At 32.1% G+C, this 21,885-nt stretch overlaps 2 protein-coding genes across 2 annotated transcripts; both read right to left on the bottom strand.

The window, feature by feature from the left end:
* Window positions 1-12: 12 nt before the first annotated feature.
* Window positions 13-11,159, bottom strand: LOC112683344 (KRAB-A domain-containing protein 2-like). Its single transcript, XM_025554349.1, has 3 exons — window positions 11,027-11,159; window positions 570-678; window positions 13-265 (listed from the first exon to the last, which is right to left on the bottom strand). Exons 1-3 carry the CDS (start codon window positions 11,157-11,159, stop codon window positions 13-15), a joined length of 495 nt encoding a protein of 164 aa, XP_025410134.1.
* Window positions 11,160-19,796: 8,637 nt separating this feature from the next.
* LOC112683342 lies at window positions 19,797-21,469 on the bottom strand. The gene is made up of 3 exons (XM_025554348.1): window positions 21,382-21,469; window positions 19,981-20,203; window positions 19,797-19,911 (listed from the first exon to the last, which is right to left on the bottom strand). Exons 1-3 carry the CDS (start codon window positions 21,467-21,469, stop codon window positions 19,797-19,799), a joined length of 426 nt encoding a protein of 141 aa, XP_025410133.1.
* Between the last annotated feature and the right edge of the window lie 416 nt (window positions 21,470-21,885).

The following is a 21,885-nucleotide window of genomic DNA, read 5'->3' as shown; positions in this document are numbered from 1 at the left end:
CTCAGGTAGTGACTAGAAATTCACCAAGTCAACTTGACCTATCTCGTTGAAGTTGTTGCTTACAATTGGTTTGATAACCAATTTACGATTTGACCCTTTCTTACTATTACAAATTGTGCATATTGATAGAAAAGTTTCAATAGCTGGTCTTGAAATCGAATATTTATTGGACAGTATCGCATGCATTTTTCCCACACCACCATGTCCAATACGTATGTGGTAATCACTTAGTCTTTTGAACAAGTCTTCGTATGACACTACATATCTATAAAATAAATAAATTACTTATTATTGTACATTATTATTTATTTATTTATTTTATCGACGTGTGCGCTACGATACGTGTAAATGTTTACGTGCTTTGTGCCATAGCGTCGGATTTCCACTTGTTGTAGCGCACATTGGTCATATTTATTGGCAAGCCTTCGGTCCGGGGCACCACACGTTCTCAGCTTTTCGAGTACAGTGATCGCTCTCGGACCGTTGCGACGCGACCATCGCGGATATGGTTTTCGTACGCAATTTGTTTTGAATTACTTATTTATTTTATAGATATAAATATATCTTACTTGATATCATCTTTGTCATCAGTTGTTTTATGAATTAAATATTTCTTCTCAGCCATAGTTAATACATCATATTTTTGTAAAATATAATAATCACGTCTTTTCTTTGCACCTTTGTGAAAAAAATAGTGTGTATTTTTTAATTTAAATGAATTACCGATACTCACGATTAATGGATGGTCAAATTAATTAATCTTGTAGGTAATTATTTAATTTAGCATCAGTAATTTCGGCCATAATTTTCTCAATCTACATATTTGTATATGGCTTTCTTTCCGGTTTGTCCAAATAATACTTGTCCATTCGAATGTAAAATTCACTTTTTGGATTAAAATCTTCCATATTATTATGATTCTACAAAACTATTTTAAAGTAAGTATCTAAAATGCGTGAATATGTGAGCACAATGCAATCCGTTTACCGACTATACACTTTTAACAAGAATCTAATATAATAAATCAAAGTCAATAAAATATAATCTGCTCATTTCAGATGGTTATTTTATTTTATTTAATAGATATTATTGTATAATTCAATTTGTGATAAAGGAATTTCGTGCTTAAATCAATAGTTATAACTTATAACTTATAACTTATAACACATTTTATATCTACTGATAAAAATAATTATAAGACCATGATAAATATAAAATATATTTTCGGTACGCAAAGTGAACGACCAGATTGTGAAAAAAATTACACGATGTCAAATTGGAACGACCGTTTCATGAAAAATATGAAATATTTTCGTATTTCACGAAGTGTTAAAAAGCCGTTTCCATTTCATGAAATGATCAATTTCATTAAGTGGCTACGACATATATATATATTTGTATATTATATTATATGTAAACGCAGTGGTAAATATATTTTCGTGAGATTTGATGGGCACAATATCGCAACGGTTCTGGTCCGCGTGTCTCGATGATGATGTTAAATGTGCACGTGTCGCAAGTGCGGTGGACACCGTTATTAAAAATATTATAATAATAAAAAAATAATACAATATTATCGCACTGAGTAATTGATATATTAATAAGGATGACAATTAACGAGCACAAGTGTGGTCAAAATAACATATAGTTATTGACGACAAAAAATATGAGAAAAAAAACAAAATGAAATGTGTCTCCGTAGACTGTCTCGGAAAAACAGCACGGTTCAGATGGTGGTACTTAGCGGACGTCGTCGCGACCGCTCGCGTTCCCTGACCGGTGATGGATGGGGGGACGGGGTGTCACGGCGAATTTGCATGCCGCGGACTGGTGGTTGATGAGAGAGATAAGGGCACGGTCGGTGACAGCCGTTTTGGTGACGGCTGCCGCGCGGGTCCGCATCAGACATCAGTTCGCAACGTCTGAACTGCTAAATCGTGATAGGTTACGCGGTAAGAAATCGTAACGGAGAATAGATTTTCAAGAGGATGCAGCGTGTTCGACGGTCCGTGATGACGCCAATGCGTGTAAAAGTGAACTCTCGATTCTACCTGCGTACCCTACCGGCGTGAGGTTATCGGGTGCGTTTTGAATTCACGTTGAACCGAGTAGAAGTCGATAAATATTTTACGTCCGGAGTATGCTCTCTGTGACCCGAATTCGTCGAAATCTAGAAACCGCTGTGCTTGATCGATCGATCTTCCCTGCGGGACACCATACATAGTTGCTTTACGTACGTTGATAAACGCGTCGATTTAACGTCTCAAACGTCTTTAATCGACGGTGGTGCCACGGGCGTCGCCCGATTGCGGCCCAAAGTAACCTTTTTACCTTTTCACCTATCCCGATTGCGGCCCGTACATAGCAGGTAGGAATTACTATTCAAGTGATTATCAAAACCAAATAAATATCCCAATTGCGTCCGATACGTATTTTGACATAGTAATCAACTATCGTAATCACGATTCATACGACAATCGATATTCGGCGTGGTAATTTACATAGATCTATACAACAACTATTAACTATTTTTTTATTGTAGACAATTTATTATTTTAATATTCGACTATTTATTGACTATTTACTGACATAATTGTATTTCATATCTTTTTATATTGTAAAAAATTTATTATTTTACTATTTGTTACTGCAATCTTGTAATTATACTTTTAAAATAAATATTAAACATTTTGTGAACCAATGTGTGTCTTGACGCAATCGGGATACTTATATTTGGAATAAAATACGACTACCTGCATTCGGGCCGCAATTGGGCAACTCTGAGTGCCACGGGGCCGTGGCCTATCGTCCTGCACAACGTGCACCGTAACCATGGTTGATGAACCCTGGATACCACCGATAGAATTTTATAAACCACTACCAATGGGAGCAGTACAAAGCTTTTAACGGAAACTCAAAAGTCATTCGCTACGTCGAAACTACAATTTAATATCACTAACAACTGTGCATGGGGGAAAATCTAAAAAAAAATCACTTCGGATGCGTTAATAAAAAAAAACGTATTTTTTTGAGAATGAAAAATGAACGGAAAAAAAATGCGGGGGCGTTCCTTATTTCCTCATATTTTTTTCGCCCCGAAACCTACTCGCAACAATAATATGTATGTATATATTGTATATATTGTATGTATATATTGTATGGTTACACAGATTACTATTACTATACAGGAACGACGGGGTAAGATCGATGACAACTTTTCCCTTGAAAGTTCTATCGATTCGACCGAAAACCTAAGTCGAACCCAATGAGTCCAATGTAATATCGGTTCTGTCCGTATGCTATGTAATATAGTCAAATTATAACTGCGCATGACAATCGCTTCAATTAGCTGAAACAAACTCTCGGTAATTCTATAACCATGCGCTAAAACGTTCGCGTGGAAAATATCGTCAGTGACCTGAGGTACAAGAGAAGTACCCGACCGCCCGTTCATGTATAATATTGTTCCCGAGAAACTTTGATTAACTCATAAACTCTCCCATTCCAAACGGATACGTTTCGGTTGTTGTGCGCGAATAGTGTTTTTTAATTTTTTGTTTTAGACTCCGCAAAAATACGTTTGTCGATTAAGTTCTCCTGCAGTACAAATAAAAGCCGTATAGTTTGGTAATATGTTCACGTAAATCTCATTTTAATTGGAAAAATTACAGTTATTTACAAATTCGAATTCACATCATCTTATGTTCATTCTATTGTACGTACGTAGGTAAACAGTGTTTTTGTATCTAATTGAAGTTAATCCGAGACTTGTCCCAGTTCCCACCCCCCGAGTGACACCACTGGTTAAAATTAATAATTTCTAAATATATAATATATACATATAATGTCTCTATTCCGGACCCCATATAAAACGTAATGTTCCATAAAATAAAATAAATGTTAATGTTTTCAACGATAGTAATGAATAATTTTAGAAACACATATTATACGATCGTATTTTATTTTTCTGTTACAAAGTATAATATTTCTAATCCAGTTTCAGCTCTAATAAGTGACCTCTTGAAATAGTTTTGTAACTGTGGATCCGTCACTGGGTGAACACCATACAATATACTATATACTTATAGTAACAATACACGGTCCAACTCGGATGACGCGATGGTGATATTATAACGCAGCCATCTAGCTGAATACGTTTTATAATAATATTTAGTCTTGTAAACTGGTGTTTGTCGAGTGGTCGACGTGAAAAAACCGTTAGAAAAACGATGGGCACAAAATTAATAATTTATAGCCGTTTTTGTATATTATACCTAGGTAATATTGTCATATTATCGAAGATAAATATTCCATTACATAAAATATATTTTCCGAGGAAGAAAACCTATTTTCTAAAAATAAACAAGTTAACTACGGTTTAGTGTTAAGGTTTTTTTTATTTTTTTTCAGAAAATATTTACTTTTTACTTTTTTTACTTCAAGTGAAACGACCAAAGAGACTATTGATTTTACTACGATAATATTGTTTTAAAATTTTTTTACGCGGTCTTTTTTTATCTTTTAAAAGTTGCATTACTTAAGTTTAAAAATTAAACATCTAATAGGTACATATTTTTAGCCTGTTATTATATAAAAATATATATATATATATATTTTTTTTTGTAGTTTCTCGATTATTTCTATGAAAATCACTTTGAAAGGCAAAAAAAACGTAAAACAGTCGTTCGGTTAAAGATTTGTGCATAACATTCTCAACCAAGTTGATACAACTTCTTCCATTACAGCTAGAAGTGTACAAAGTTGACAAATCAAGAGTAACTAACTACTCGTATAATATCAAGTATAAACAATATAAAAATGTACTGTTGTGATACGTTAAAATTTCACTACGTTCATATATAAATACATTAACACATTCAATTCTAACTTCAGTACATGTTGGGACTGGAGGCTATAGAAGTCAAGTTTGTAGAATTTCAATTTCGACCGCGAAACTATAGTGGCATTTTTTCATCTTTCAACTATTTGATACGCAAACAGTTCAAAATATTGTTGGTTCGCGTTATAGTGAAAAACAACATTGCTTTGTTACGAATGAGTTTTATATTGATTTTTATTTTTTTTTATTTTTTTAAATATTTACACGTGTAAACAATAACGTTTTATGACGATGAAAGCAAATATTCCTGTACGCATCCCGCGAGATTTATCAAAAACTCTTTTTGTTCCGCAAAAAGTTTTTGGTTCTTATCTGAGAATAGTTCAGCCATATATTACTTGCATTCAACAAATCGGCGTGTTCAAATTCCAATAGATTTTTTGAACAAACACGTTGTGTACATTTTTTATAAAATGTATCGGAAAACGATTTCTTTCACACTTCAGTACTTTGTATTGAGCGGCGCACGGTATATTTTCGTTTTTATCATGTACCAACAGTTGCCATAATAAGTATAACGTGATGTTGGTTGCAATTTGTGTTTTTATTCGCCATATGAAAATGCCTTTAAAAACAGTTTCGTTATCTAATTTAATTAGTCTATATTATCCGACCGGCAACTGGATAAAAAATGTCAACATCTCTAATAGTATTGGATAATTTGGAGCCCAATGCCAAAGAATATGTCCTAGAAGAATAATATACCTGTAAGGTAAAGAATTGGAGTGACGAATGACAATGCCCAAGACAAATAATTAACAGATGGTGTTAAATATCTTGAAATATAGTACCATGGATTTTAAAATTTGCCAGATATAATTGTTGAAATATTGAAGGATTAAATAGTTATATACATTTTTATGAACAATTATTTGTTTTTTTTTTTTTTTTTTAAGAAGTAAACTTTTTTTTTTTTTCATAAAATAAACTGTTTTGTCTCTCACATATGAAAGAATCTAGTTAAGAAATACAATCACTCCGAAAGATTTTTTTTTCATATCCTATACAAATTCAACACTTTTTGCTGAATTATATCAGTCATCTATTTCGTTTTATATTATATTAGTGCATATGAATCAGTATATATTCCAGAAGAACCAAGATCAGACTGTACATGGCCATAGTACGATCAATGGTAACTTATGGATGTGAAATATAGCCCACTAATATAATTAGAAAAAAAGCTGTTCATTTTTGAAAATAAAATACTTAGGAAGATTTTTGGTTCAGTATTTGATAGTGAGCTAAACAGATGGTGCAGAAGAAAAAATACTGAAATGAGAGAAATCACTGAAGTTTCGTTGTTAACAAGCCACATTAAATATCAAAGACTTAAATAGTTAGGTTATGATATGCAGAAAAACATAAACCACTAGTACGAGAGCAGCAATCAAATGGCAACCGATGGGCAAAAGACCAAGAGGAAGGCCTAGTAAGCGATGGATGGATGGAATAAGGAAGGATTTACACTTGAAGTAACGAATTGGGAAAATAGAGCCCAGGATCATGATTATTGGAGAACGGTGATGGTGGCGGCCAAAATTCTTAAGGAATAGTAAAGCCAAGAGAGAGAGAGAGAGAGAGAAAGAGAAAGAGAGAGACATTTATGGATCAGTAGTGTTTGATGAACATTTGTTAACAAAAAAGAAACCACACTACTAACACTTGTGTACTGATTAAGTGCTGTCATCTCTTCAATTTCATTTGAAAATTCGAGCCTGCTATACGTGGTTTATTTGGGGCTCTTTTCCGCGCCAAACGTTTTAGAAGTAAACATTTAGTGCTTTCGCAGTAATCATATTAAGTGGCGGCTTATTAAGAACGTCTCATTTCGATATTTCGATTTTCCTTTTCCCGGCACCCATTTACAAATAGTAATATAGAATGTATGCACTATACCAGAACATTGCCTATTGCAAATAAAAACAAAAACCCGTCGCCTCAGCACTCTCGTAAAGTACACAGTGAAATGCATGCAATAATATGTCATATAACTTGTCGCCACGGGTACAATAATATTATATTGTCTGGCTATCGCCATCAAATCATTTTTGCTGACATATATTTATTTATTTGTTATAATTCTTTCTCTCTCTCTCTTTCTCTCTTGGTATACACATTATATATTATGATCCCGCGGTTTTTTTTTATTCCGGAGTTATTTTCGCATTATTAGGAGATAAAAAACAAACCCCGGAAATGCCTCACATTTCTTACTCGACCACACGTCATCGGTCCACCGAAATCTAGGGGTATTTATTGTATCCGGAGACACTCGCGTAGATGTCTATATTTTATTACCGCAAAAATGGTACACTAAAAATGAAACGACGTTATACGCCGCGTACTATACACCATAATATATATTGCCCGGTATTATTCTGAAATACCAAATACACCGGTATTTTGTGCCGTCGGGAAGCGGTTCTAACGCGCAGTGCCGTGACGGCCGTTAATGAAACCGAAACGCGTAGTCTTGAGACCGGCCCGAGGGGGAAATCGTTTTTCACGATTTCCCCTCCCGCTCCCAATAAGGTGTTGGAATAGTGCTTACTCGCGTAATTTGAATAAAAAAAAAAAAAAAAAACGTTTAGTATCGTTTAGTGATGGGACGAATTTAATTTCCAGTGCAATTTGAAAACGGAGACAAGCGCCGGGGTGAATTGCGAATTCAAAATAAATATTTTTGATACATATATAATACCATATTAGACATTGTAAGCATCACCCCCCAAAAAAATTCAATTGTTTGTAATTCATGGAAATTACCTTCACGTGTACCATCGTAAACCTAAATAATTGTTTTCATAACACATCGTTTTGCTATTTCTTACGATTGCAATAATATAAAAGTTTAGAAGTTTTTGTCGCGAAACTAACTATAAGTCTTATAAGTTTTTCCGTTCTTTACGTGTTTCTCTCAGACCTCTTGCACAACTAATGCTTCCATAGTGTATAAGTACAACGGTTCAGAATGACATGATGCTGTTGATTAATTTTTTCCATTTGAAATAAAAGAGACAATTTTTTTATTTTATAATTATCCAATTATTTTAAGTGCTCACAAAATAATTTACGAGTCTTTCGAATTATACGGTTACGCGTTCGTGACGCAAATTTGCATTTTAAGCGATTACGCGTCTAGTCGTAACCTAGACACGGAAGTGTAATTACATTTGAGGTTTATCTTATTTACTTTCCGTGTGAATTAAGTCGCTTTTTCAATGACAATAACTATTTGAAATATTTCGAAATATAGGTAGATTTTCCGTTTGTGATGGTAGCGAATACTTTAACTCGGAAAATAAATCATTTACATGAATATTAAACTTATCTCTTGTTTTAATTGAAATGTTTTATAATTAATTCATCTCGGACTTACATGTAAAATGAAACCATATACAAATATATATACTAATAGAGGAAATATTTATAATTATGTGAAAAACATTTAAAATATCAATAGGTAGTGTAAGTTGAGCTCAATATTTGAGAACGCTGAAACAATAATTAAAGGTCCAAGGAATAAAAGTATTTTACCAGAAAATAAGTATTGTAATACGTGTTTATTGAAGAACGTGTGATTAAACGTTGAAATAAAAATCTCTGATGCTGTTTCAGTCTTAAACCCAGTGCCGGATTAAATATTTGTGGGTCCCTAGGCAATTAAAATATTGGGTTCTACAAAATTATTTTTTTTGTATATCTTTAACATTACTACCCAATAATTAAAATTAACAGCTTTAACAATAACCGACTATAATTAATAAATAAAATCATGTTCATTAAATTTTTATATTTGCAAGAAAAATGAATTAATTATTATATTATTTCTATTTGTTCCGAATTAATTTAATTATTACTATTGCATATAACACCTATAACTTATAATATATATTATATTGCATAGTGACTTTTTTCATGTAAATTCGTTAATAGAATACATGTATTATTAAATAGAAAAAAATATAGTTTTCCCTTTTCACGAGGCCCCTTAAATGAATGAGGCCCTAAGGTGGACGCCTACTCCGCCTAATGGGTAATACGGCACTGCTTAAGCCGAATCGATATCATCTCTATCCAGAGAATATACCATACACGTTATGGTGCATCGGAATCATACATTTGTTATGGAAATGTTGGTCGTAATAGGTTTCCAAGGTTTTCTAGTGATACAAAACGATAAATTCGCACCGTCGCGTACCGCAAATAGGGTGGTGCATGTGTTACGCTAGCACAAGCCATTCGCACCACCACTTCATAATAACTACCTAATAAATTAAATACCACGCGTGAAAGTACAAATCATTATTTATATCCATAAAAATTCTTTACTTAATCCGTTGTATTATACGTATTTAACTGAAGTTTTGTGCTTATTGTTGTGCTACTTGGTAGGTATTTAACGAACGATACAAAATCCCTACTTCGAAACCATATAAACTTGTGTGAAACATCAATACGTTCGCTTTTACTGAAGCTTTTTCAGTTTTAGTTCATTTTTTTTAAACAGCCTTAGCTGTTTCCATATATTATTAATATTAGAGTTATCGATAATCGAAATTTGGCAATCTGTTGTATAGAACCGTTATTTGTTAATTTATAAAATGTGACGTTCTCAAATGACCTATATCGTTGCAATACATTTACTATTAGGTCCAAAACGGTTACCGCAGTAGTTTTATCAAATATCTATGATGCGTATTGAATAAATAACTACCAACGTTCATTTTATGGTTTGATATTGCTAAATTACGTTCATGTATAAATAAATCGTTCACGAATCATCAAAACAATAGTTAAAATGTATGACACTCACGATGGGCTGATAAATAGGGATGGGTGAACGATATTGCTGTATTGATATGTTGGTCTGTTAAAACTTAAAACCAATTTACAATCGCTTTGAAAAAAACAATTCTGGATGAAAGTAAATGGATCCATTAATATTAATATTCTATACATCTATAATAACAATCGTTGGTATTATAGCCGAACCCAATTTCTTAATAAAGTAGTTTTAACTTTTAATCGAACATTTTAAATAGCTATTAATAACGAGAATTTTATGAAAATATTTTGAAAATGACGAAATTTCAATAAAATGTTTGGATAAATACTAAAGAAGTTTAGCACCGTCTAGTGTTTTCAATCAAATTTTCTTCAGTAAATCATTTTTGCACCATATTATCTCAAACTTCCCAAAGACTTAAAAATCGAGACAGTCTCAGTTACAGTTATAAATTACTATAAAACATTTCATAACAAACTAAATAACCATATAAATCTATTAGTATTTTTATTAGTCAGCAAATCCTTACCAGAAAATCACCCTCGTCGATTGAAAAGACACCTATCTTTTGAACTTTGATTATTAGATAACTTTTATTAACGTCAAAAGTTTCTCACACTAGTATACCACACTCCTCGTGTAAATCCATTTTGTTTTGTTTTTTATTTATATTCCATTGATCTCACTTTGACTGTAAAAAAAAAAAAAAAAAATTATACATTGTAAATATTCTATATCATTTAAAAAAAATATATATATATTAGGTATTCTGTAAATGGTTCAAGTCGCAACGATAAAAACTATATGATTAATTTATTAATTATCGAAATTCTTTGAAGTACCCGATTTCATCAAAATTTAATTTTCTAATGCTTATAAAACTTTTTTATGACTTTTCGGGAAAATGATTTTATTGACTACAAAGAAAATCATATGGAAAATGTTGTATCCAATTTTCCATAAGGTCCTTTCACACAAATACGATCCTAGTTCGTTCCGATATTTAGTATTTTGATTAGTTTCAGGGGAGAATTTATTCACACATATCCGATCCGATTTTTAACGTTCCGAGCCGAGTCCGTCATTTTACTTATTTTTAAACAGTTTTTATGTTGTTATCAAATAAAACAAATGTTGATCTAGTCATTTTGCATTCGAATTTTTATCATTACTGAATTTAGTGATAAAGAATGAAAATTGTAATAGTACGTTTTTCTTATTGTTGATCTATTGTTCTAATAGTATTAATAATATAATTATATATGCATTCATAATCATGACCATGTTATTTCAAGTAAAATATAAAGTAACATAATTAAAATATATTGTTTTACCTGTTTGATTCAATTTTTCTCCAATTCCTTTCCATATTTTTTCTTTCCAAGTACTGTCACTATACTTAGAATTACTCAAGTCATACAATTCAGTATGACTTCTTATTGGCTTAATTAATTTTTCATTGTCCATGATGAAATGTAATGACAGTGTCGTATGAATATTGACAAAAAACGTAAGTCAATATATTTCGTAATATGCTAAACATACCAGTCGACACGTGTTTATACATGTCCGATCCGGCATTATTTCGTCAAAAACCGACCGAGGTCGGACGAAAAATCGGACGAAAATCAGTCACTGAAAATATTTTTTTGGTCGGATAGAGTTGAGTTCGAACTCGGATCGAACGTGTATGAACATATGCACTGGAAAATAACAAGTTTATATTTCCGAGTAAACGGATGCCCTGGCGGATAGAAACGGATTTGGATCGGATGTGTGTGAAAATACCTCATGTATTAAAATTGAAAGTAAAATGTTGCGGATTTTCATGGTTTTATTCCAAGTAATGACAAAATTCAATATTCAAACAATCATTTTTATTATATTTTTTTCATTAACCGGTGGAGTGATATATACGTATGTGAAACTTTATGTTATAAAAACTGGACACGATTTGATGCAGCTGGAAACCAATATTCTCTTGAGCTGTTTTAAAATAAAATAAAAAATACGAAACAAAACAAAAAAACCACACGTCATGGTAAAACCAATAACTTTCTTACAATACTCAGAATCTGAACTACTGGGCACACTTTTGATATTACGCAATTTTAATTTTATTCGCTTCTTGCATGATAATATTTCAGATATTCGACCGCAATAAACTTCAGTAACACGCATTGACCATAGTGTTAACGTACATACGAAATTAAAATATCATATGCATCGTATGTGTTGTCGATTTTGCAAAGCAGATAAAATCAATTGGATGATAGTAAATATATAATCTGCTACACATATACTAGTATAGATATAGTATTATTTTACCAAATTTTCGTGACGGACGGGATTCAATTCTTTCGATAGTTGGGTTTGTAATCATATATAATAAAGGTAGTGTTATAGTGTAAGAATAAGAGAATGGGCATATTCTGTGCTACGCGTTACACTAATGATATAATCGATGTGAGTAGATACATAACGTGTTTATTCATAGTGGGCTTTAAGTATATGGACTTGCAGAGAACAATATGTAACTGCGTATTCGGAAGAATAATAATCATAGAATGATTAACAGAACTGTAATCTAACACATTTGAATATTTTTTAAATTATATATATGGGTACTAAATGTTAATTGGAGTATTTACTAAAAAAAAAAAAAAAAAGAGTTTATAAAGAAATTAAATAATTCAAATGACTGATGACTGTTTAGTGACACAAATGACACCACTGAAAAAAAAAATAAACAAACATGATAATAATTGAAACACATTTAGATTTTGAATTCGGTACTCAAATGTGGTCTGGTTTTTGTGTAATATCGCCGATGAACGTTTTATGTGATCGCACAATAATATTCCGCTCCCGACAACGACGCTGGTTCGAGTACGACTACGGCAAAAAAAATGAAAAGAATTCTAACACCAGCTGATTTATTCCAAGCTAACACGTATATACATGATTATATGTTGTATGACACTTACAAAACGTAAATTAAAATAGATTTCAGTGAATATACGAAATATATACCCAGCTTAGTGAATTTGTCTTTGAAGATGGAACAATTATTTTAATTATCTAGCATAATTATCTCCGTACAATATTATTACGAATGAAGATATAACTTCAATAAACCGTACATTTTCATATTTATTTTTCATCGGTAGCATAACAAATATGTAGAAACTACATTCCGGTATAGAATTATTGAAAACTAATTAGTATATAATATCCCTTTAATTCAATTTCATAATAATAATAATAAGTAAATACATGTTTTGAATTATTGTAATTAAAAATATGATTTGGGTCAAATACATAAAAAATTATATTCTTAAAGCGAGTATATTTTTCCAATGTACACACCTTAACACCTACATTACCAACGACTGCAAGAAAAAAAATTATAATATTAAAAAATGTTGTATTGCAAATATTCCTACTAGTATAATAATACAACAGTTCTTACCCGTAAACGTTTCTTTCTATTTGTTTACAAGAACCCGAGTTTGAAATGTAGACGTTTTAATATTAAATTTTAAATCTACTCATACATAATTTTATTTCCATTTTTAATTTCGCTTTTCGGAGTTTACGGATTAATAAAATATATCTTATACTTATACTTGTGAATAACTGACCAAAAAAAGACACGCAGAAAAAGAGTGTTTTGCGTAGATGATATTGAAGTTGACATTATTAATGTTTCGATTGAAATCTAAAGTTGTTAATATTAAACAGAACGTAACACGTTTTACTTACATGTTCAATTAGTATTTTTCTGTACAAAAATTGATGGACTTATCTTCAGTCTATTAAATTAAAACAGTGAAGTGAATTTTTAAACTGAAACGTTCATCTTCTTTTTTTTTTACATATTTATAAACTACGTTTCTCGGTCGAGAGATGTTGGTACTTACGACACAATTAATTATTTTATGTATATATATATATACAGATAATAGTGGGTGACTCCCATTATGGAATGCTTTTCCACTGTTGTTAGTAAACCTCTATTTTCTTTGTGTCCACGACACTGATTGGTGAATTAGAACACGACGGAGTACGCAGCTAATGCGATGTGAAATCGTGTTCAACCCGGGGGAGACTTGCGAGATAATAATAATGATTACGTGCTATTATTATACATCGGTAAAACAATTAATTATCGACATCGCGGTGCAAGCTCGATGTATCTTTCGCCCATCTCCAGCAAACGTCTTATAGCATTACTATTATTAATTATTATTATTATTATTATTATTATTATTATTTTTACTGTGGTAAATCGACGACGCGGAAGCAATCACATGGAACGACAATGGTACTCGAACAGCGTTTATTTTCTGCGACCTCATGTGAACGCGTCGTAAAGTTATCAATGATCCATATTGTACGATTTTTCTCCGGATCCCTGGCGTGCTGCATCCCTAGTTATCGACAGCCATTTTACCATTTTTCTTTTTCGTTAGCATATTTCCTTCTTTTTTTTTCTTCAACTTTTTTATTTTTTTATGTAATTGTCGTCGACGTATTGGTATTCTGATACACGTTCTGTAGTTATAATATATCCACATGGTGTTTTGGGCATTATATTATTGTCTGTTGACCAGCTGACGACCTTTGACTGCACATAATCGAGACGTCATGGTTTTGACTGTCGTACAGTGCAGTATTTATATAAAAATGCTGGCCAAAAATATTGGTTATTTCTATGATAAGACAACACACATTAGTTCAAATTCCCATAATCCATTTCGTCGTATTTTTTAACAACTTCTTCGGCGATATCTTCTGTTAAAAGTACGTGGTTAACGGTAGTTATGGAAGAAAAAGTTTCATGAAAAAGGCTTACATTTTTTTGTGGATTTGGTCTTGTACTACTCAAAAATGGGTCAGAACTTAACAAGTCTTTTTGAAACATCATTATTTTAAAACTCTTGGTAACATTTTCTTGAAAAGTTTTGACTATACCACTTAAAGTATTTATTCCTTGTTTCAGCAGCTAATCGAGAGTTTGTACGCTAAATGAAGAAGATGTTCAAATAATCTAATTTTTAGAGAATTTTTAACTCAAATTTTAAAGCATCATTGTTTATTTCCTTTTTACTTTTTCAATTTATAAAGCTTTTTAACCTATGTTCCTATATGTAACTCTTCGTGGTGGAAAATGTACTTGTCATAGCAATGCAAATTTTTACATCAACCATAGTAGTTATACGAGGGGCAAATAATAAGTAATGCACAATCACCAATAACTCACAATCGTAATAAGATAAAGACTTCAAAATTAGATCCAAATATAGCTATTGTTATCGTTTATAACTGAGAAATACCCATTTGAACATGACTCAATTTGTTTCTAATCAGTGTGTGTCAGAATGGAGCCTAGTACTGACGTATTGTCAATGAAATTAAAACAACGAGCTGTGATTGAATTTTTAACCACCGAAAATGTTAATCCAATAGACATTCATCGTCACTTAAAAGCTGTTTACGCTAATAAAACTGTAGACTGAAGCACAGTATCTCGTTGGGTATCAAAATGTAAATTAACTGACCCTGGTAAAATGAATATTCTGGATAAACATCGCGATGGACGACCTGTAACTGTTAAGAATGAAAAACATCGAATTCAAGTGGACGAGCTTATCAAAAATGATCGTCGAATAACTCAAAACTATATAGCTGATATTGTTGGGATGTCGCAAGAAAGAGTCGGGTTCATTACTCAGCAACTTGGCTATCGAAAAAATTTGTGCTCGTTGGGTACCGAAAATGTTGACACAGGAAAACAAGAAAATTCGAGTTGAGTGTAGCCAAAAATTGTTGAATCGTTATCACCAAGGAGAGCAGTTTCTCTTAAAAATTGTGACCGGTGACGAAACTTGGGTGCATCACTACGATCCAGAGGAAAAAAGACAGAGTATGGAATATCGTCATGTCACTTCTCCCCAGCCCAAAAAGTTCAAGGTTCAGCCTTCTGCAAGAAAGATTATGCTTACGGTATTTTGGGATGGAAATCAAGTTTATCTAACGGATTATTTGGAAAAGGGGACAAGTGTAAACTCAGCCCGATACATTAAGTCACTGAAAAAATTAAGGAGACGAGTGTGTCGCGTTCATGGATCAACTGACACCATTTTGTTGCATCACGATAACGCCCGACCTCACACATCAAATGCAACCAGTACCGCTCTCAAACAGTTGAAATTCGAGGTTCTTCAACACTCACTGTATTCACCAGATTTAGCACCTTGTGATTTCCACTTCTTCCCAGACCTTAAGAGAGACCTCAAAGGCACCCATTTCACGTCGGACGAAGAAGTCAAGGAAGCAGTGAAGTATTGGATAAAAAAGAGACCAGCTACATATTTCAGTGACGGTATGAAGAAACACAAGTTGGGAGAAGTATATTTCTGTAAATGGTGATTATATTAAAAAATAAAGGTATTAATTTCTTGCTAAAAAAGTGTATTTTTATATATATTTTTTTCATTTCAATTATATCTCTTCATTTTCGAAAAATTCACGATTGTGCATTACTTATCATTTGCCCCTCGTATATATATTGAATATGAATTAAAACACTACTAGCTGTTGATATGTCGGATTTCTTCAGACTGCTTACTTGCTTTCTTATGAATTTCTTCATTTGTTATACGTTTCGCTTCGTGTAAAAAACGAATGTGTATTAGTCTACAGCAACTCGTAGATGAAGGAACTGGGTTCTCCCATACGATTTTTATTTTGGTTTTCAATACTGAATACTCGAGGGGACAAAAAAACTTGGAAAATATTTGCATCCGTATCCTCGTTGCTCTAAAATATCTGTTTGAAATAGGCCTGTCGAGAACGCGTCACGTTGTGTGATCACATGCCATCACAGTATTAAAGTGATGTTAAACTAAATGGCATGAATCGGCAGAAAATTTTTCTTTACAGTGCTTGGTGTGTAGATTATACATTAAAACGAATATGTTTACTTGGCGGTACATGGACACATATAGATTTTTACACAGATACAATTAAAATCCTTTTATAAAATTGGATATATTTGTTAAAAAAATAAAAACAAATAACATGTTAAATTACGATGAAAAAATCTGTACTATATTAAATCAACTAAAATATCAATCCATCTAATACCTTAAATATTTAATAACATTTAATAATATTTAATAACAATTGTTTGAAATCACAACCAAATAATGATTATATAAGCCCATTCTGAATATTATATTGCACACGATAAACGCAACAACGAAATTTAAAACAAGCAATATTGAACTTAAAACACTTTACTTAGAAATCTACTGAAAACAATGTTTATAAAATGTTCTTTTTATCTCGTTGTACATATTGAACTTAGTTTTTTTTTTTTTAAATGCAGATTTTTTGTATAAATAGTTAAATACTCATAATATATTTCACATATTAAACTTAGAGAAAATTAATATTTTCATGGTTTTAAACGTTTTTTTTTTTTTTTTTTTACTTTGCTAGATTTTTGTATAAATACTTAAATACTCTACAGTACATTGTAACCGTTTCAACGATGCCAAATTGTGTAGATCGCTGTAATGGTGCGTAAAAGATTTTGCTTCATTCACGACCGTTAATAACATTTGTACAGTAATAATTAACAACCGCGTTTAATGATTTAAAACGTAATATGAAACACAAGTATGGTACACACACACTTTTTTTCATTCGATGTTAAACTATTGAACGTGTATCAAAAATATTGTAACCTCTTGTTCGCGTATTACAACGGTGTGTACCAAGCAAACAAAGAATTCGTAGCCAACATAATAGTACTGTATTGCGGATATCGCTAATTAATTTCCGACATCGGTAGCGTAAGAAGTCTCTCCAGTTTTCGGACTTCGTAAACCTTTACATTTCTTACCGGCAAAAACGAGATTAAATTTTTTTTCTTTTTTTTTCGAGTCGGAATGTTAACAAGTAATTAAATGTACGAATACCATTGTATAAAAACTATAGATAACACAACGATATATCGATTAGTCAAAAAGTCAACTGGTATTTATACAATAAAATAAAATATGAAATAATATACTAAATAGATAATGGTAACAAAGGGCGGTACTAAAAGGTAACATATGAATTTTGCTTTTAGATTTTGTTGCTCCAAAATTCTACGATCTTTATAGCCTTGTTATTTGTGGCTTGTAAGTCTGATATGATTGAAATACAATCCGGTAACCTATCACAATCCGTGCCATTGGCCCACCACACCGTACTCTAATCATGCATCGCAGCCCGTCGTTACGATTTCGATTGTTATGATCGAGAGAAATTTGGAACAACCGCAAGGATTAACTGCTACGGCTGATCGGAGTCGTGATCACGTACAAGGATTTGTCGGTAAGACGTTTGACGCAATAGGTGTCCATGATTTGACGAAAGCGAATACTCCCGTGTAGCATGTTATTATTTCATTTAAATTGAAGAATTTTTAATTTAACACATGAAATGCGATTATCCGGTCGAATGAAAATTAATTTGGAACGTCGATAGCGTAAAAAATGTTCCTAGTTTATATACGCATTTTATCTCAGGTTAAGTGTCTCTATTAGTTAAATTAGCAACGGCTTACAACGGACATAATAAAAAAAAAAATCGAAAAAACAAAAACTTAAAGATGACATGTCAATATACAGCGAATGAAATGTTATAATTTTGAAATGGCATGATGAATATAGACTTTTGACCTTTACTGTACTACAGTGTTATACCAACTTGTATTAAATTACAGCCATCGATGGAATTTCTGAAATACAAATAAGGGAAAACGAGAGCGGGTGAACAAATTAAAATTCTTGTTGCGCGATAAAAACGCTGGAGTCACATGTTAATCGTGTATGAAGACGGATCGTGTTTGAATTGAATTGTGGTCTTCGCACAATAGCGTTTAGCAAAAAAATGTCGAGTCATGTGGACAAATTTAACTCGACATTATTAAATCAACTATATTTCGTCGTCATACCTTAATTATTTTTACATCGATCCCCGCAAGCGTACAGATCGCTGCAAAGCCTGTATAGTAGCAATCGACGGGTTACCATTCACACCGTTTCTCATAACAATCTCGCCACAGTCGGATACCCCATGAGTGTTCCTCGTACACTAAGATGTTTGGATTATTCAGTGGGAAAAATAATCAACGTTATAAAATATGCAATCAAAAATTTTACGTTAAGTTTACGTGGTGAAAATAGTGGAAACTTAGCGTGCGCGCACCAAGGTTAGGAGAAGGTTCAGTTTGAACAATCAAAGATCATCGCACAATAATATCAACATTTTTCTCTAACTCATGAAGCGAACGAGAATAAACTATTGATACGAGGTTGATACTATTACATTTTACTTTTTCTATTTTTATTTAATTCATGCTCTTTAATCTTCTACAAAATATTTTTTTGAAAGCCAGTATATAATTAAATAAGACAACTAGGCAAATGTCTGTATTATAAGTTGATCTTATAAATTACTATCGAGCTTATCGATTCTTCCTTTACTTCCTTTATTATAATGTTAATCGAACTGCGAGGTTTTTTTAGTTACCTTTATGGGTCTTGCAAATCTAGTCATTTTTTTTTTTTTTGCAATTTCACTTACACGTATGATGTTAAGAAATTTCGAGGGATCAGTAACAGGATTTTGTCATTAAATTACATTCAAGTATCTTCTTCTTCTTTTTCTTCTTCTGACTTATTCAACTCTCTAAGAGTCATAGCCGCCAATACAACCTCGCGCCACCTATCTCTGTCAAGCACCATTTCCCTCCATGCGTCTATTCCCATATTTCTTAGATCTTCTTCGACAATATCGATCCACCTTTTCCTGGGTCTTCCCCGAGGTCTCTTTCCGTGTGGTCTCCATTCTAGTGCTAGTTTGGCAGTATCGCTTTCCCCCTTCTCATGATATGTCTAAGCCATTGTATTCTTTGCCCTTTGATGAAACTGGTTACTGGTGGTATATTAACCATGTCGATTAGTTCCTTGTTGTACTTTCTTCTCCAACTATCTGTTGATTCATTATAGATGGGACCGCAAATTTTGTTCTCAAACGTTCTCAGCTTTTTTCAGTTTGCTTGGTTGATGTCCACGCTTTACAACCGTATGTGAGAGTTGGTCTAATTATCGCTGTGTACAGCCTAATTTTGGTTTTTCTAGAGAGGCATTTGGACCTAAAAAATTTTGTCAACACAAAAAATGTTTTTTCTGCTTTACTTATACGAATACCTATCTCCTTTTACCAGTAATTTTTCGTACTCAGGGTTGCACCCAGGTACTTAAAGTTTTCAACTTTTTCATACATTAAATCTTCCGTAACTCTGGGGTCTTCATCACTTTCTAGCAGTTCCATTATTTTGGTTTTATCTTCACTAATGTGTAATCCTATTTTCTTTGCCTCACTACTCAAGATTTTAGTTGCGTTTGCTACGTCTGTTAAGGATTCGCCCAGAATATCCAGATCATCTGCAAGTATCTTATATTATTGATAATGATTTCACTCTAATGAACTTCTAGTAATCAGGTCAAATTATTCATGAGCCCCAATTTTTAAACCCGAATGACATACGATACATCATAGGTAATGGATACATTTGTTTATTTTATTAAAAATAATTAATATTTAGGTATAATAAATCTATACCACATTCACCTGCAATTTTAATTATAATTGAATATTAATATAAAATTAAATCGTGAAACAAAATAATATAATTTATTAAAACCTAAGGAATTAGTATAAAAAAAAACAAAAAAATTTTGTTAAGTGTGGCAGAAAAATTAAAAGATTTTCGAATGATAAATTACACAATTTAAATGACCTTGTAATTTTTTTTTTTTTTTGTGAAATTCTAAACCAATGTTCACCAATATCCGTTAAAACTGTATTGTGTTTTCAGTTTTTCCAACAAAATCTTGCAGTTCTCTGCTAATACTTTAAGTTGCACGTTCTACCTCGTTCACTCTTAGAATGATCGTAGTAAAAATATATTATATTTCACATTATGTAATTATTGGTATGAACGTTTCGCGCTAAACTAGCAACAGGAAACTGTAAATCAATAATATTTCCATACAAAACAAATTCAATAACACATTTTGAACGAGTGACATTAACCAGACGACTCGTTGTTTCCGATAATATTATTATGGTTGTTGGATACCCCAATGCGATTGCGAGATACGAATGTGTATTTCAACCCAACCAACACATTTCGATTATTTATTGTAAACATATACATATATGTATTATGCACGTACATGTACCTCACTATATACCGTATTGTATGTCAATATGTTAAGTAGCCAACTGTAGTGCCAGATGAAGTGTACCTCATCGTTTGCTATTTGGAAAATTATGGAGAATAATATATTGGTTTTTAATTTTTTTAAATAAAATCAATATTCAAACATGTTATCGTATTAACCATTCTAATATGGATCGAGAGCGGTGTTAGTGAATTTCCGTCTTGCTCCCACTTAATAACTATAACTGTTATTTGTTCGTTACCAGTTTTATTATACCTAATGTATTTTTTATTCTTATCTATTACTGTACGGTGATGTTAAAAGATAGTTGTTAGCGGTTTAGTACTTTTTATTGTATACATTCTTAGATCTAATAGCATTTCTGATGCACTTACATTTGGTTTTGTTTGGGTTATAGAATAAAATGCACGTAACTATGGCCGGGTCGAATGTTGAATGAAATTTAAAAATATCCTTAACCATGATTTAGGGACTTATTTTACTTAACAGTTAAATATCTGAAAATGAAGCTTAACTAGTTATGTTGAATTGAATAGTATAGTTTTATCTATCAAAATGACATCAGTGCTCGACTTGGCAAAATTAAAGAAGAGGGACTCTATTTACTTTAAAAAAAAATAACGTCCCCAAAACTGCCTCAGCGTTATGATTATAGCCCCCCCCCCCTTAAGTCGAGCATTGCATGACATAATCTGCAAATGACACGTTGTGTGAATCGATTTGTGGTAAATATACAATACAAAACTTTAATTTCCCTTTATGAACGTGCCATAAAGTGTTAGTTAGTTGATGGTACAAATACGATGATACTTATTTGTAGTTTATTGTTTGTAAGCTTATTTCCTGAGGAAGTGTAAGTACATTTAGTAATATATTAA

The sequence above is a fragment of the Sipha flava genome, unplaced genomic scaffold (genome assembly GCF_003268045.1).
Source record: "Sipha flava isolate LNK unplaced genomic scaffold, YSA_version1 224_pilon_pilon, whole genome shotgun sequence".
Classification (NCBI taxonomy): Eukaryota; Metazoa; Arthropoda; class Insecta; order Hemiptera; family Aphididae; genus Sipha; species Sipha flava.
This window is presented reverse-complemented; position numbering and strand designations above follow the sequence as displayed.

Bases quoted from the DNA above. Each gene is read 5' to 3' on its own strand.
- LOC112683344 (XM_025554349.1), bottom strand. From the start codon at position 11,159: ATGGACAATGAAAAATTAATTAAGCCAATAAGAAGTCATACTGAATTG. The intron at 679-11,026 runs GTAAAACAATAT...TTTTTCACAAAG, and splicing joins AGAAAAATTGAATCAAACAG to GTGCAAAGAAAAGACGTGAT. The intron at 266-569 runs GTAAGATATATT...TTTATTTTATAG, and splicing joins GATGACAAAGATGATATCAA to ATATGTAGTGTCATACGAAG.
- LOC112683342 (XM_025554348.1), bottom strand. From the start codon at position 21,469: ATGGTTAAGGATATTTTTAAATTTCATTCAACATTCGACCCGGCCATA. The intron at 20,204-21,381 runs GTAAGTGCATCA...AGATACTTGCAG, and splicing joins TAACCCAAACAAAACCAAAT to ATGATCTGGATATTCTGGGC. The intron at 19,912-19,980 runs GTAAAAGGAGAT...AAAATTTTTTAG, and splicing joins CTGAGTACGAAAAATTACTG to GTCCAAATGCCTCTCTAGAA.